This window comes from Panthera tigris, chromosome D4 (assembly GCF_018350195.1).
Source record: "Panthera tigris isolate Pti1 chromosome D4, P.tigris_Pti1_mat1.1, whole genome shotgun sequence".
Taxonomy (NCBI): Eukaryota; Metazoa; Chordata; class Mammalia; order Carnivora; family Felidae; genus Panthera; species Panthera tigris.
Window position 1 is genome coordinate 72,608,715 of NC_056672.1, and position 17,273 is coordinate 72,625,987.

Here is a 17,273-nt window from a genome sequence, read left to right on the forward strand (position 1 = left end):
TACATAACCCAGTAGCCCCCAGACTTTTAAAATCAGACACTGGATACTGTGATACAATAAGAAATATATATTTTGGTCTTCATCCCTGGCTCCTAGTCAGAATTCCTAAAACTTTTGTAATTTCCTAAGCAATAAAGGTGTGATAAGCATCTTTTGTTCTCGTATTTGGTCTTTGACTCTGGTTCTTGACACAGGGCTCCTAAAATCCTCGGAATTTCTTGGGTGATAGGAGTGTCTTTTGTTCTAATGAGGTGACTCTTGATATTTTTCAGTTAAAAAACAAGCACGCACATCAATAATATATACCTTTTTCAAAAAAAACCCCCATAAATTATATATAAACACTTCAACACTGAGATATTATGACATTAAGAATATATGTACATAATTCTCTTTTCTCCCCATACCCCAATGCATCATCTTGCACATCTTCTAGGAATGGATGCTCCCCACTTTGAAGACGACTATACTCACTCAAACTGTGTGCTACATGGTGGGTATAACCAATGAAACATTACAGATAAAAATTCAATAATATATACCTTCAAATAAAAACATTTAAAACCATGTGACAATCATAACCATTAAGATGTTTGCTAGCAGTGTTTAGCTGAGCAATAAACCAACAGAAATGAGCAAATTCACTTGATTTCCACTATCCATGAAGCATACTCACTTGATATACACTTTGAGGGTCTCAACCTATTGCATTTTAAAGGAAAAATATTTGATTATTTATTGGTTAAAAACTGCAAATTAAAATTGATACTATTATGATCTTTAATAATGTTAATTCCTTGGACCAATTTTACAACCTTTAATTTGTGGATCAAGGTAAATTTTTTGGCAGCTATGTACTTGGGCCCCATGATTTTACTGCCTTCAAATTGGATTATGCCTTGTTATTATGCCCTATTGTTATTTTGAGAGACGGTTTAAGAAATAGCTATGGAGAAGCCTCCTACAGAATTTATCAAGGGTTGGTTAAGTGTTATAAGGATACTGCCTACTATATCATATGTATGCAGACCCATCAAGAGAATAACTTTAAACCTAAATGACAAAAATGCTTTCATTCCCTCAAGAAAGTATCATAATGTGTAATGTAAATCATATCTTTGCAGAGGATATGCTCAACTTTAATGAACTATGAAAAAGATCCTATAACTTGTATCACTATATTTTGCATTTCCTTGGTCTAGACCTTCTATTTTATTTTTCCTGATTTCTATTAACATTTTTTTTCATTTAATTGAATTAATTATTTTAAACTGCCTCAAATACAATGGAAAACAAAATGGGGTATAAATAACTCACTCACCTGAGACTTGGTCATTTTCTGTTTCTCTTCAGAAGGCACAGGTATCTGTAAAGACAGAGCTGGGATGAGCAGGGAGGGGATAAAAAGAAGACCACCTTAAGAGTCTGGGCCTGCCCTGTGAATTCCTGCCCCTTTCAAAAGTGTCTTTCAGAGAGACCACAAAAGATTATGCTGTGATAACATCAACTTATTAACTTACAGTTCTGAAAAGGTCAGGTCACGGTATGTTTTACCTTTGTGAATGTGTATTCCTTTATACATTTAAAAAGTTTCTCCTCCTCCTTTGGCCCCATAAATCTATAATTAGATATTTATCCTAAAAAAAAAAAAAGCATGGACACACATAAAGATATATATGCAAGGATATTCATCACAATGCTGCTTTATCACTACCTAGATGTTCAACAATAGGGACTGGTTAAATCAGTTATGGAAGGACAGAATACTAGACAATCATTAAAGTATCTTAGAGAAGAATTTACAGACTTGGAAAAATATTCTTGTTGTATTACAAAGCAAAAAAAAATAGGTTATAAAACAATATATATACTGAAAAGAAATATATTTGAAAGGAACAAAAATATGTCTGAAAGGACATACATCAAAATGTTATGGTTACCTTTGGTGGTAGGATTAAAAGTGATTTCTATTGACTTGTATTTAGCATTTTCATTTTCCAGTTTTTCTAAAATAAACGGCTACTTTTTAAATTAAAAAAAAAAAGATTGTTATTTTTAGCAGCTATTGTCCTACTGACCTCTTAACCCAAACTCTTATCAATGAAGTCCTAAAGGGCACAATTCACTAGCTTGATACATTTAATAAGCCATAATAGTCACTGTCATCAACAGACTTACAGGACCACTTCAAATGTATAGGCTCAGTTCAAATGTCACCTCCTCTAAAAAGCCTTTCCTGGATAGAATCAGCCATTCCTTCCTCTGACTTTCCCTTAGTTTGCAACACTCTGCTACAAGGGCTTCCTGATACAAATTTAGGGCAAGGGAAGATGCAGTCTGAACTAGGACCACAGCAGTGGGAATGGGGAGGACAAACTGGAGAGATGTCAGGGAGGCTAAATCACCATGATCAGAAGATTGATTGGACATGGGGAGAAGAAGGCTGGGGAGAAAACTAGATGTCTACAGGATTTTTACTATGGCCATCTGAAGTAAGGGTGACTCTTCATGATGATGAACATAGTAGGATGAGCAGGTGAAGTATGGAGAACTAAGAAGATATATTCTATTTCTATCATGTTAAGATTGAGGTTCTGTGAGTGAACCCCACAGGGATGTGTAGGAGACAGCTGGCTACTGTGAATCTGGAGCTTATTAGAAATGTCTAGGCTGGTGCTATAGATTGGCAAGTCATGGCTTTCAAGGTGGAAGGTGATGCAATGAGTGTGGTTGAAACTGTCCAGAGAGAGCACATGCATTGAAAGAAGACAGGGAGAAAGCAAAGGAGCTTTGAGAGAGGGTTTTTGAGAGGCTTTGGCTTGAAGTACTTAGCTAGCTACAAGACAGTAGCAGAGAATATAAACTGCCTCAAGTCTATTGACCAGATAGATCCAAGAGTGGAAACAAAACCTTTGGGGGAAGGATGGGAACTCTCCCTGACCCTCACATCCTTACAGGCATAAACCCATGCAAGAAAACCCAGCACAATATGCGTGTGGAATGCAGCCTGAATGCAAACCGTTACAATTCAGGGCTGGAGCCCCAATCACTAGTCGCAAACCATCTGCTCCCTAAGCTATCACACAAGCTCCTAACAGCTGCCCAATACAGCCCCCCACACATTGACCTAACATAACCCTAAAGACGGATATCTGTCTTCAGGGCCCAATCATTGATTTTTATGTGACCCCAACCCGAGGGACTCAGAATCACAAAGACACGCGCCATCACTAGTCCCACAAATTCCCAATCAGTCGCTGACCCTCCTCAGAGTCCACTACTACCAGCAGCATCACTAAAAACCAACCTATACCGGGCGGCAATCGTGATTTGGGGCAGGCCCGCTTAATTACTAACCAAAGACCGAAAATTACGGACCGCTAGAGATGCTCAATCGCTGATCAAACATGATGCCCTTACTCCCAATACCGCAGCCAGTGACTGAAACCTCGTTTTCTGTGAACCGGACCCCTCAACTCCCAGCCTCTCCTGCGGGGACCTCAGCTGAGCGACAAGGCCACCCCCTCCCACCGTGAGGGCTGTGGACTCTCGGGTGTTAACGGCGGAAGCAGGCGCAGCCCTCGACCTGCTTCTATCGCGAGACTTTCCAGGTGTTTAGTCGGGCTGAGCCAGGAAGATTAATATGGCTGCGCCTAGTGAGCGGAGAGTGTGACGGAACGGGAGGCGCCATATTTCGAGTAGGTGTTAGTGCCGTACAGCAGAGAATCCTGAGAGCAAGGCAAGGTAGAAGTGGAATACGGGAGCTACAGAAAAGATGTACTGGGACAATGCGGGAGCAACAAAGAATCCCAGGTTTCTGAGGATAGAGTCAGGGAACCGCTCCCGCTAAGATGTGTAGAAAAGAGACACGCAGTGCAAGGTGCAAATAAAGATGGGGAAGTGGGGTGGGGGAATAGGAGAAGCCGCTCCCGTTATTAAGCCAAAGAGGAGCGTGAGGCTCAGCCAGAGTCAGTTGATCTACAACACATTGCCTCACTTCCCCAATATTAGGTAAAATAATGATAAAATATGCTTACTGAGGTAGGTTATTTAATTTAGGTTTCAATTGGGGTGGAAAAGTCAGGATGGAGCAGTATTCTCCCTGAGACCGAGCACTGGGAGAGGGAAAGTCAGAATGCTTTCATCTGGTGACCTCCAGCCAGTCATCCTGGAAAATGGAATTCAAATGTTCCCCTCCTGGGAATGCTGTCCCAGATTGGGATGGGAAAACTCAGCCACTGCTAAAGACACCTCAGATGGCAGCAGAGGGGAAGTGTTTGAGGATAAACTCTGAAGGATAATCCCAAACCCCTGAAACCTCCTCTCAACCTGGTCTTGAACTTGCTCTGTGGCTTTGGGCCAGCTGCTTTCCCTCAGTTCTCTCATTTGTCAAGAAGAGGAAGGTTGTGAAATATTCATTTGGGTGTTTCAATGTTTGCTGAAAGCACTTCAGAATCTGCGCAGTTTTTAAAAAATAATAAATACCATGTAATAGTGTTATTACTGTTAAATTAATTAAACAAGGAGACTATTAGACTTAGGTGGTTCGAATGCCTTAGCAACCCTCCCAAGCAAACCAAAACCTAAGCCTGTAAATGCCTCAAGGTTACGAAATCAAAACCTAAGGCCAACCAATCACAAATGAGGCTTTTCCAAATAAGACAACTGTTTAAACTATAGGCAATCAAATAATTTCCTTGCTTTGCTTCTGCGGCTTCTCTGTAAAAGTCTTGCCTCTAGCTCTTGTCAGTGGAGCACTTCTTACCCTTGTGGTTTGGTGCTGCCCAATTAGAGAGTTTTTGCTCAAATAAACTTAAAAATTTTAGTATGTCTTAGTCTGTCTTTGAACATCACTACAGAATATCCAGCCCTAACTAATGCCTAAAGACACTATGGATTAATTCTTGGGGTTCACTCAGCTCTTTAAAGTCATATACAGTGGCCATGATGCTTCTGGAATGTCCTTCCCAACCATATGTCGGGAAAACTTCTATTCCTGCTTCAAAACTGGGAGCCAATATCCTGTTTTAAGTTTTTTCCCAGAGTCCCCTGGCATCTGTGCCTTTTCATGGGCACAGCTGCATATGCCTTCTACTATGACAGTCATCATTGCCAAGAACTGGGATTTCCAGTGTTTGTCTTTTCTCCCCTTTTGTCTGACAGCTACTCAGGGCAAGCCTGTGTCAGTATCAGCCTAGTTTTCCCTTTTTTGTTAAAAACATATTTATGTCTATTGAGTCCCACCATAGTGTAAAGCTCATTCATTCCTTCACTCACACAATTCGTTATTGTCTTGCTTGGTAATGCAAGGAACGAGCTCAGAATCTGATAGTGACAATGTAGTGTGACTAGTGACCTGATAGAGGCATGACTGGTGCTGTAGGGCACAGTGAGAGGTAAATAACTTGGTCAGGGACTGGAGTGGTAGTGGTGGTTGGGGTGTGGGATGGAGTTTGTCAGGAAAACAAGATTAAGAAGGAAAGTGTCAACAGAACAGCAGATATATACCACTTCTCACATACCTGAGAGCAAAGTGATCCCACCTCTACATCTTTGCTCAGATGGCTCCCTATGTTAGGAATACCCACACACTCCTATTTTGGGGGGAGATTCCATGCCAAAAATCAGGGGAGTCTCGTGCCTTGTGAGGTCCTAAATTAATAGTTTTTTACATGTTTAAATAACGCAGGGGTCTTCAATCTACAACACTTAGGCAAATCTGGCCTGCTGTCTGTTTTGATAAAGTTTTATTGGAACACCATAATGCTCATTCATTTAGATATTGTCTATGGTTGCTTTTGTGCTATAATGACACTGTTGAGTAGTTGTGACAAGAACCATATGGCCCACCAAGTCTAAAATATTTGCTGTTTATTCCTTCACAGAAAAAAGTTTGCTGACCCCTGATCCAATTTCATGCTGAGGGGAGAAACCATTATTATCCCCTTATACAGAAAAGGAACTTCAGGCACCAAAAGGTCACACAGCTTGTTAGTGGTGCAGCCACGATGTAAACTCCCAAAGTCTGACTGAGAGCTTATGCTCCTAACCGACTACGCTACACTACGCTTTAATGAATGTCTTTTGAATATCAATTAATTTCTTTTGGTAAAGAGGCAAATATAATTAATATAATTATCAATGTAACTTGTCATCCAAACCAGGACAGCTTTGATAGTGAAAAGAGGTGCAATTAGTCACTATATCTGGACATGGGACATAAAGCCTCTCCTGAACAATCTGTGATGTGTGATCACCCTAGAGATAGGAACAGAGATACACAAGACAGAGCAGAATAGATAGACAAAATTATGAAAGATGTTTTATTTTATTTCATAAGCCAAATAAGTGTACTTTCTTGCTTTATAGTCATACACATATACATTAAGAATACTTTCTTGTGAATTCTTATGTTACTCTCATTAGCTTATGACACTTCATCTTGCTTAAACAATAAAAATAATTCTTACTGCCCAAATACTCCAAGTTATTCATGCTGTATGTGTGGGGGGGGATGGGGGAGGGCGGGAGTTCTGTTTAGTATTCCACTCTACTCTCAGGTGGCTTATAAGGTGAGAGGAAACATGGGCCAGACAATCCATAGAAATGGCATTATGCACAGGAGGAAAAAAACGTGTAGAATCTTCTGTGCAGCAAACGTGTGCAGATGTGTGATAGCCTCTTACTTTGATATGAATTTATAAGCCAAATATTGCCTTCAGTCAATCAAATACAATAAAAATACATCTAAAACTGGTGGTTCTTATAGATTATTCTAGAAAGGATATGCAATCAATCAGGGAAAGCACATACAATGGAAAAAACAAGACACCAAGGATGGAGCCCTGGAAAATTCCAAGTGGTGAGGGATAAGAGAAAGAGGGCTTGATGATGGGAACGGAGGAGAGAGGGAGAGAGAAGAAGATCAAGGGGGAATGGTGTCAGAGGAACTAACAGCAAAATATTTCAAGAAGAGGGAAGCATTAAATGTCAGATGCAACCAAAAATCCACTACGATAAGGAAAAAAAATGTCCCTTGGATTTGATAAGTGTAAGATGGCCTTTTTAGAAATTGTCTCACAGTAATGATGAAGACAGAGCCCTACGGAATTCTACTGAAATATAAATGTGGACTGAGGAAGTAGAAACACCAAGGTAATACCAATTTTCAAGAAGCTTGTATATTAAAGGAGAGAAAGATGATGAATCAGGTTACAAGCTGGTATTTTTAATATACAAAATAATTTAAGCAGGTCAAGGACTGAATTATGTCCTGAGACACATATGTCTTCAGACAACTATAAAGACACAGATCAAAAACCCAATAGAAAAACAGGCTGGTACCTCAATAATAATTAAAGATATGTAAATTAAACAATGAACTTTTCCATATTGATAAAAAAATTTTTTTTAATTTTTTTAACGTTTATTTATTTTTGAGAGAAAGAGACAGAGCCTGAGGGAGAGAGGGACAGAGAGAGAGGGAGACACAGAATTGGAAGCAGGTTCCAGGCCCCGAGCTGTCAGCACACAGCCTGATGCGGGGCTTGAACTCATGAACTGTGAGATCATGACCTGAGCTAAAGTCAGACACTCAACCGACTGAGCCACCCAGGCACCCCCATATTGATAAAATTTTAAGTTGATAGTATCCAATATGAAAAAAATCAAGTATGGAATTATTCACCCATATGCATAGATGGGTGGCAGACAATCTAGCAATACTCTCAAATTGAATATGTGCCAAAACAACTTGAAAAAAGAAAAACAGGGACGCCTGTGTGGCTCAGTCGCTAAAGCGTCCGACTCTTGATATTGGCTCAGGTCATGCTCTCGTAGTTCATGAGTTCAAGACCCACATTAGCCTTTGTGCTGACAGCATGGAGCCTGCTTGGGATTCTCTCTCCCCACTCTGCCCCTCCCTACTCTCTCTCTCAAAATAAATAAATAAACTTTAAAAAAAGAAAAGAAAAACAAAGTGGGAGGGCTTACTTTCTTTACCTGACTTCAAAACTTACTATTGGTTTACAGGAATCAATGCAAGGTAATATTGGCATGAAAGTAAATCAATAGATAAATGGAACAGAGAGTCCAGAAATAGACTGCCACATACATACTCAGCTGATGTCTATTTAACCCTTGGTATCGGTAGTGCCAGTGGTGGGCAGAGATGACATGTGGAGTTTGTGGCAAGCCCCAATAGGAGAACACCATAAGCTCCTGGAGTTTTGAAGCAAGGCCGGGCCATCTGCAGTGGACAATTAGATGCTTTTGTAAAACATCTCCTTGCATACTATTGCATCCTGGTAAAAACAGAATGCATGCCCATGGGACACTAAATGACTACTCCACCAGAACTACCCATTATGAGGTAGAACCTGTCAAAACCATCAAATCATGAATTAAGTGGGTTTAGAAAACATCCATTTTAAGGTGGAAGTGGTACATTCAGCAACGGCCGGCATAAGCAAGCTCATGGCACCCACCACTGTTACATCAGCATCCCCTACAAGGACTTCAGGTTGATGCGTAAATACTCTCAGCTCTTTGTGTGCAAACAACCAGTAGGCAAAAGGAGGCAGCACTATTTCAGAAGAGGTAAATAACCCCGATATCAGTAGAAAGTGGGCTATCACACAATGTGGGCAGGGAAGAAAACATAGAACTCAGTGATCCACTTAGTACCTCTGGCCCAACTGTGACTGTAAATGTACAGGTTCAGGTCTGAGAAGGGCATTATGGCCAGTGTCTTAGGTCAGCAGAGGTCGCTGCAAATGGATAGTGGAGAAGTGAGGTGATGAGTTATCTACTATAACCCTGGGACCACTATAGCAGCAGGAGCTGTGGTTTATCCCACTAATCTCTCCCTTCTGACTTCTCCCCACAGGCAAAGAGGGACTCAGGAATTCTGGAGGAAGTACTTCACCGATATATAAAAACCAGTATATCTAAACAGAGCAAGGGAAGTAGTATGATAGACATAAAGTTGCATATCCAGACTCTTCTTTAAGGAAGGACTTGATGTTTGGCTGGGGGGAGTGCACTAAGAAGACAACTTCTAGCTGTCAGCTACTTAGAACTAGGACTCCGTTACAGAGAGCTGCCTCACCCAAGGTCATGCCCTTTGCAGTGCAGCCTGCATCTGGTGAATGAGCAAGACGGGGGTCCAGAGGCCTAATACAGTGAGTGGGAAAAACACTCACTTCAGAGCTCTTCACCAGGTTCGCAGAAGCTTTGTTGGGCCTGCAATGTATGTAAACTTCGTCCTTTGTCCAATCCTGCATTTCCTCCTTCCTTTCATAGATACTGGGTTTTTTTTAAATGTTTTGATTTATTTTTGAAAGAGAGCGAGACAGAGCGCGAACAGGGGAGGAGCAGAGAGAGAGGGACACAGAATCCGAAGCAGGCTCCAGGCTCTGAGCTGTCAGCACAGAGCCCAACGTGGGGCTCGAACTCCTGAACCACAAGATCATGACCTGAGCTGAAGTCGGATGCTTAACTGACTGAGCCACCCAGGCGCCCCTAGAGTTAGTGTTCTATAAACACCAATTAGGTCAAGATGTTTTATAATGTTCTTTAGGTAATATATGTGCTTACTAATTTTTCCTTTTTTAAAAATTTTAATTTAAATACCAGTTAGTTAACAGGGTCTTTACTAACGTTCTGTCTAGCTGTTTTATCAGCTGCCTAGAGAAGGATGTGAAAATCAATTATGATTGTGGAATTGTTTATATTTCTCCTTAATTCTTTCCACGTTTGCTTCTTATACTTTAGAGCTCTGTTTTAGGTGCATAAATGTTTATGAATGTTTTGTCTTCCTGATGAATTAATCTTTTAATCTTTAAAAAAAATTTTTTTTAATGTTTGTTTATTTTTGAGATGGAGAGAGACAGAGCATGAACGGGGGAGGGGCAGAGAGAGAGGGAGACACAGAATCGGAAGCAGGCTCCAGGCTCTGAGCCATCAGCCCAAAGCCCGACACGGGGCTCGAACTGACGGACCACAAGATCATGACCTGAGCTGAAGTCGGACTTTTAACCAACTGAGCCACCCAGGCGCCCCTCTTTTAATCTTTTTAAATTGGCCCTCTTTATCTGTTAATAGTTTCACTGAGAAGTCTGTTTTGTCTGCTATAAATATAGCCATTTATGCCTTTGTATGCTTACTATTTGTGTGATATATCATTTTAATCCATTTAATTTTGACTTGTGTCTTTTTATTTATTTATTTAAAATTTTTACTTTTGAGAGAGTGAGCACAAGTGGGGAAGGGGCAGAGAGGGAGACACAGTATCTGAAGCAGGCTCCAGGCTCTGAGCTGTCAGCACAGATCCCGACACGGGTCTTGAACTCATGAACTGCGAGAGCATGACCTGAGGCAAAGTCGGACACTTAACCAACTAAGCCACCCCAGCGCCCCTCTGTGTCTTTTTAAAGTATAGATCTTGTGCAGAGCTAAAACTGGGTCTTGCCTTTTTATCCATTATGAAAATCTCTGCCTTTTAATTTGAGAGTTTTGTCAACTAACTTCTAAAGTAATGATTGTTAAGATTGGGTTTAGGTCTACTATGTTATTATTTCTATTGTTTGTCTCCTTTGATTTTCTTCTTTTGCATCTCCCTTCCTACTTCTATTATGCATTTTTTTAAGTTTATTTATTTTGAGAGAGACAGAGACAGCACAAGTTGGGGAGGGGCAGAAAGAGCAGAGAAAGAACCCCAAACAGGCTCTGTGCTGCCGGAGCATAGCTCCACACAGGGCTCGAACTCACAAAACTGTGAGATCATGACCTAAGCTGAAACCAAGAGTTGGATGCTTAACTGACTGAGCTACCCAGGTACCCCTCCATTATGAATTTTAAAATTAAAAAAATTTTTTTCTACTGACCTATTTCAAGTTCAATGACTTCCCTGTCATTTACATTCTGCTGGTAAACTTATCCAGTGAATTAAAAAACTTTTTAAAAATATTTGTTTTAATTTTGAGAGAAAGTGAGTGTGCAAGTAGGGGAGGGGCAGAGATAGAGGGGGACAGATGATCTGAAGCAGGCTCCACGCTGACAGCAGAGATGGGGCTCGAACTCACAAACCACAAGATCATGACCTGAGCCAAAGTCAGATGCTTAACCAATTGAGCCACTCAGACACCCCTCCAGTGAATTTTAAATTTCAGACATTGTACTTCTAAGTTCTAGAGTTTTCTTTTGGTTTTTCTCCAATTTCTATTTATTTGCTTAGTTCTTAAAAAATGTGTATTCACTGTGAGCATATCTTTATTTCACTAAGCAGTATTATAATACTTATATTAATATCCTCATATGCTCATCCCAACTTTTGGATTGGTTGTCTCTTTTCTTGAATAGGGTCACATTTTCCTAATTGCTTAACTGTCAAGTAAATTTTTCTTGTATCCTAGATATCATGAATGATAAGTTGTGGAGAGTTTGGATTCTGTTATATTTCTCTGAAGAGTGTTAACATTTTTGTTTTAGCAAGTAATTAGCATGGTTGAACTCAAACTTCAAACTAATTCTGTGGGGCAGCAGCACAAATAAAAGCTCAGTTCCCTTGTCTTTAGTTGAAACATTAGGAGTCTGTGCCAAATATGCATGGTTCAGAGATCAGACAGGGATTTGGGCAGAGTTTATTCACAGAATTTGGGTTGCTCCTTCTTTGAGTCTTTCTTTTCTGGGATTTTCCTTTCACTTTTCAGTGGCTGTGGTTTCCCTGAAACTCAGCCCTGTACTTTTTCATCTCCAAAAGACTGAATGTTTTCTATCAAATTACCCACCTCTGCCACACCAACTTTAGCATATCCTCAGGATAAAAGCTGTGATCTAACTTACCATTCCCTTCTTCCAAATTTCAACTCTTTTCCATAATCTGCTTTTGTTCACTCTCTAGTACCTTCAGGTCATTGGTTGTGTGTGTGTGTGGTTTTCCAGAGTTTATAACTGTTATCTGTGGAGGGTCAGGATCAGTAGGAATCTACTTGGCCATACCAGTAATGAAAACTCATTACAATAAAATAAAATCAATTCATGAAAATAGAAAAATTACTTAGAAAAACATAAAACTTACTCTTAAACTGACAATCTTGAATCACCATCCACATAATGATAGTGATATTTTGCATTTTCTAACATATGTATTTGTGTGTATAAACATTATCTTTATATTAAAGAAATGTCTCAGAAACATTTTCAAATACTCTTAAATTTTAACAATTTAACAATGATTTATACCAGTGTTTCTCAAAGTGTGGTCCCCAGACCAGCACCATCAGCATCTCCTGGGAAGTTATTAAAAATGCAAATTCTCAGCCTCCCACCCCCTACTGTCCCAGACCTACTGAGTCAGAAACTTTGTGGATGGGGCCCATTTCTAATGTCTGTGTTTTAACAAGCCCTCCAGTCAATTTTGACACATGCTATCATTTAAACTCACCTCTGTATGTCTATTTTCTTTCATTCTTCATCTCCAATAATTTTTTAGACATCCTTTCTTCAGTCATTGATGCTAACATTTAATTCCTTTTTTACCGTACACGTTGGCTTTCAAACACTTATTTCCACTGCTCAGGCATACATACCTATATTCCTCACTGTCCCAGGTATGGTACTATTATGGGTTCTCCACAAGGTGTGGGAAATTTGACCTAGTCATCACATGCAACTGTTTTATCCTTCTAAAAAGTGCAGACTTTCCACAGCTCTGGAAAGTGAAGATTCATTCTGTGTTTGGTGCCAGGGTTCCACCTGGTTACAAATTACTGATGGAAAATGGCTTTCACATTGCATTTTCCTTCTCTGAAAGTAAGTAAGTTACTTAGAAATGAGGGTATAACATTCATGAGTTGATTTTTCAACACACACGTGTATATACACACACATTTCATTCTCAATACCTATATCTGTTAATTCTCTGAAGTGAGGAAATCAAGAAGGCAGGAATTTGAATGGGAAATATTTGCAAAGATGACACTTAACCACATATTCGCTGAGGGGCCATCATTATACTAGCCTAGTATCCAGATGAAATATTTATTGAGCAGAACTGACCACTAAAAAAGTCTTGCTTATTAACCCGTATGCTTCTTCTGAAGAACAAATGAGGTAATGTAGTAAATGTGCTGTAAAAATGTAAAAGGTGACATACATGCCAAATATTATTATTACCTTATATTATGAAACCATTTTTGTGCTTAAGTCGCTGTTTTTAGTGTAACAACTTAAATTTTAATACAATTCAGCTGTGTTTTTTATCTATGACTTGTGAATAAAAAATAATAATAATAGGGGCACCTGGGTGGCTCAGTCGGTGAAGTGTCCAACTTCAGCTCAGGTCAGGATCTCACAGTTCGTGAGTTCAAGCCCTGCAGCAGGCTCTGTGCTGATAGCTCAGAGCCTGGAGCCTGCTTTGGATTCTGTGTCTCCCTCTCTCTCTGCCCCTTCCCTGCTTGCGCTCTGTCTCTCTCTCTCTCTCAAATAAACATTAAAAAATTATTTTTAGGGGCGACTGGGTGGCTCAGTCGGTTGAGCGTCCGACTTCAGCTCAGGTCAGGATCTCACAGTTTGTGAGTTTGAGCCCCGTGTCGGGCTCTGTGCTGACAGCTCAAAGCCTGGAGCCTATTTCAGATTCTGTGTCTCCCTCTCTCTGCCCCTTCCCCGCTCATGCTCTGTCTCTCTCTGTCTCTCAAAAATGAATAAACGTTAAAAAAATTTTTAATAAAAAATATTATTTTTAATTAAAAAAATAAATAAATATGCAGTGGAAAATAGGTCTCATGTGCAAACTCAAATTGATCCATAGTAACCTCTGGAATGCATGCTTTTTTTTTTTTTTAATGTTTACTTATTTTTGAGAGTGAGGGAGACACAGCATGAGCAGAGGAGGGGCAGAGAGAGAGGGAGACACAGAATCCGAAGCAGGCTCCAGGCTCTGAGCTGTCAGCACAGAGCCTGATGTGGGGCTCAAACCCATAAACTGTGAGATCATGACCTCAGCTGAAATTGGGCGCTTAACCAACTGAGCCACCCAGGTGCCCCTGGAATACATGCTTAAGAATGATTCTGAGGCCACGTCTAGATTCACTCAGAATGAGTGTGGTGACCCATTAGCAATGTTTGCTATTGGGCAAGAACAGGAAGTAGTGGCATTTGTTACAATACATTTGAAACCCCAGATTGAGGTGTTTGTATATACGTGCTCTGAATATGAGACAAAACGGAGTGACTGTTCAGAAAAGCACTTTCATTCACCTAAAATCAAAATTTATCTTCAGTCGTTTTAAAAAATGGCATATAGAAGAAACACAGTACAGAATTATAGTTGTAATTCATTATTTTAATAAAAGGACGTGTGTTTGATAGGAAAAGTCTTTGTGAATTCAATATCAAGTTTAATGCCATATCCTCATTCACCACCCTTCCTAATAGGCATAGAAACTTTTACTTTGTAAACAACACCATGGAGTGGGCTCAGTGAAAATTTTAATCAGTGTTGATGTATGCATATTAAAAGGACTTTAGTTGTGAAAATAATACATTTACATTGTTCAAAAATTCGTATACAGGATATAATAAAAAGGAGGTCTCCCTCCAGTCCCAGCTCCCATTCCTGTACTCCTGTGCTCATAGAAACCACTATAAGTTTTCTTATATATTTTTTCAAACCAAGTCTATTTACATACAAATATACGTATACATATATACACACATACATATATACACACACAGAGACAGGCAAATGCACACCCTTTTGTACAAAAGTGGGAACATACTATACACACAGTTCAGCAATCTGCTTTTTTCACTTAACGATGTATCTTGGACATCATTCCCCACCAGCACCTGTGCATCCTCAGCTGCTTTCATTTTTTCTCTTAATTTTCTGTTAATATTTTTTACATAAATAACCTTTAGGAAGTTTGCAGCTGATGTAGAAGCTAACAAAGACATTAAGAAAGAGAGAGGTGATAATATCAAAGATCAGGCTCATACCAGTGGCCACATACATTTATACATGGAAATTAACAGATATGCAAATTCAATTCTCATATGTGGTGCTTAAGTACACAAAACTCAAGCAACTCAGGAATTTAGCATTTGTAATTTGCTTCTCTACTGCTCTGATTTTTCAGCTTATTAACATTTTTAAAAGCTTTATATTTTGGTCTGAATACATAAATAATTAATAATTGAGTACTTTTAAAACAGTATGTTCTATAAAAGGTTGGTATCAAGTTTAAACTCTCCATCCATTGCTTCCCTGTAAGATTCATTTTCAAATTCTCTCGTATGTAGTGAGGTGTGACTTCTTATTAAAGGCTTTCTAACATCCTTAAAATTCAGACTTCTTCTAAGGTTAAATAAAACCTCTTGTTAAAAGGTTTTCCCAGATTAATTTCACTGAGATTTTTCTTCTGAATGAGTTTTCACATGTTTGGTAAGGGATGCATTTTGTTTGAAAGCTTTTCCACATTCATTACATTCATAGGGTTTCTCTCCAGTGTGGGATCTCTGATGTATAACAAGTTGTGACTTTACATTGAAAGCTTTTCCACATTCATTACATTCAAAAGGTTTCTCCCCAGTATGAGTCCTCTGATGTACAATGAGATGTGACTTTTGGCTAAAAGCTTTCCCACATTCATTACATTCATAGGGTTTTTCCCCAGTATGAACTCTCTGATGTTGAGTAAGGCCTTCAATTTGTTTGAAGGCCTTTCCACACTGGTTACATTCAAAAGGACTTTCACCTGTATGAGTTCTCGTGTGGTAAGTAAGAGATGAGCTATGTCCAAATGCTTTTCCACATTCATTACATTTGTAGGGTTTCTCCTTAGTATGAGTTCTTTGATGTATAATGAGGTGTGACTTCTTGCTGAAAGCTTTCCCACAGTCATTACATTCAAAGGGCTTCTCACCTGTATGAATTCTCATATGTTTAGTAAGGGATGAGCTATACTTAAAAGCCTTTCCACATTCATGACATTCATATGGTATTTCACCTGTATGAGTCCTCACATGTTCTGTAAGAGATGAGTTATACCTAAAGGATTTTCCACATTCCTTACATTCATAGGGCTTCTCACCTGTATGAGATCTTACATGTTGAATAAGGTTTGAGCTGTGTCTAAAGGTTTTCCCACACTCAGTACATTTATAGGGCTTTTCCCCAGTATGAACTCTCAGATGGTCAGTGAGGGCATGTTTATGACTGTGGGCTTTGCCACACTGAGTACACTCATATGGCTTTTCTCCAGTGTGAGTTCTCTGATGCACAACGAGGTGTGACTTTTGGCTAAAGGCTATCCCACATTCATCGCATTCATAGGGTTTCTCCCCAGTATGAATTCTCTGATGGTCAGTGAGTCCTTGCTTGTGACTGAGAACCTTCCCACATTGATTACATTCATAGGGTTTGGCTTTAGCTTGAGTTTTGTCACACTTAGTAGATGAGCTACGGCTGGATGATTTCTCATGTTTCTTTCCAGTTTGAATTTTGTCGCATTTAGTATGGGATGAGCTATGATGAGATAATTTCTCATGTTTCTTGCCAGTTTGAGTTCTGTCATGCTTATTAGATAAGCTATGGTTGGATAATTTCTGTTTCTTTCCAGTTTGATTTTTGTTTTTCTTTGTATCAGGTAAGCTATGGCTGAAAGATTTCTTGTGCTCTTTAGTTACATTAGGTTTCTTTTTTGCATAGTTTCTTATATGACCAAGTAAGTCTAAATTCTGTTTCAAACTCTTTCCATGTGAATCAAATTTAAGCTTTCTTTTTGAAGGAACATGTTTTGTACTCACATTTATTTCCCCCAGTGAGCTACATTCATGGCCTTTCTTCTTAGTCAGACTTTTTTTCTTGAATGCAACTTCCCTAAGGAGTTTGTTTTGAGATTCCTGGTGATTCACTAGCTGGTCGTTATCTTGCTGGACTTCTTCTAAAATGGAATTCAATGAGACATTCTTATGAATCTTTTCACTCTCATATTTTGAACTACAAGTTATAAAACAAATGCCCTATTGTGGGGCTGAATCTTTATTCAAGCTTCACATCCCAAGGTGAATGAAATATCAAGTGTAAATGTCCCTAAGCTTTTGGACTTGAGGGGAAAGTGCTGTAGAGAGCACTTCCAAGTGCTTATCCAAGAAAAGATAATTGACAATAGTAATTAGAAAAAATTTTGCCTGTTTACAAATATAACCTTGTAACCTGGGATAGATGATAAGATAAACTGAAGGAGCAGTGACTAGGTAATAGATGAAGT

At 39.3% G+C, this 17,273-nt stretch overlaps 1 protein-coding gene across 7 annotated transcripts in view; it reads right to left on the reverse strand.

Annotated features, from left to right (window-relative positions):
* Positions 1 to 17,273, reverse strand: part of ZFP37 (ZFP37 zinc finger protein) — a 45,869-nt gene that overhangs the window by 17,719 nt on the left and 10,877 nt on the right. For 2 of the 7 annotated variants that reach the window (XM_042963977.1, XM_042963974.1), the window contains exons 1-4: positions 3,379 to 3,605; positions 1,941 to 2,022; positions 1,555 to 1,637; positions 1,322 to 1,366 (exon numbers count right to left, since the gene is read on the reverse strand). In XM_042963977.1, the coding sequence (XP_042819911.1) occupies positions 1,322 to 1,366; positions 1,555 to 1,614 (105 nt within the window). In that variant the 5' untranslated portion in view covers positions 1,615 to 1,637; positions 1,941 to 2,022; positions 3,379 to 3,605. The other 5 variants (XM_042963975.1, XM_042963976.1, XM_042963979.1 and 2 more) reach the window with 5 other exon arrangements.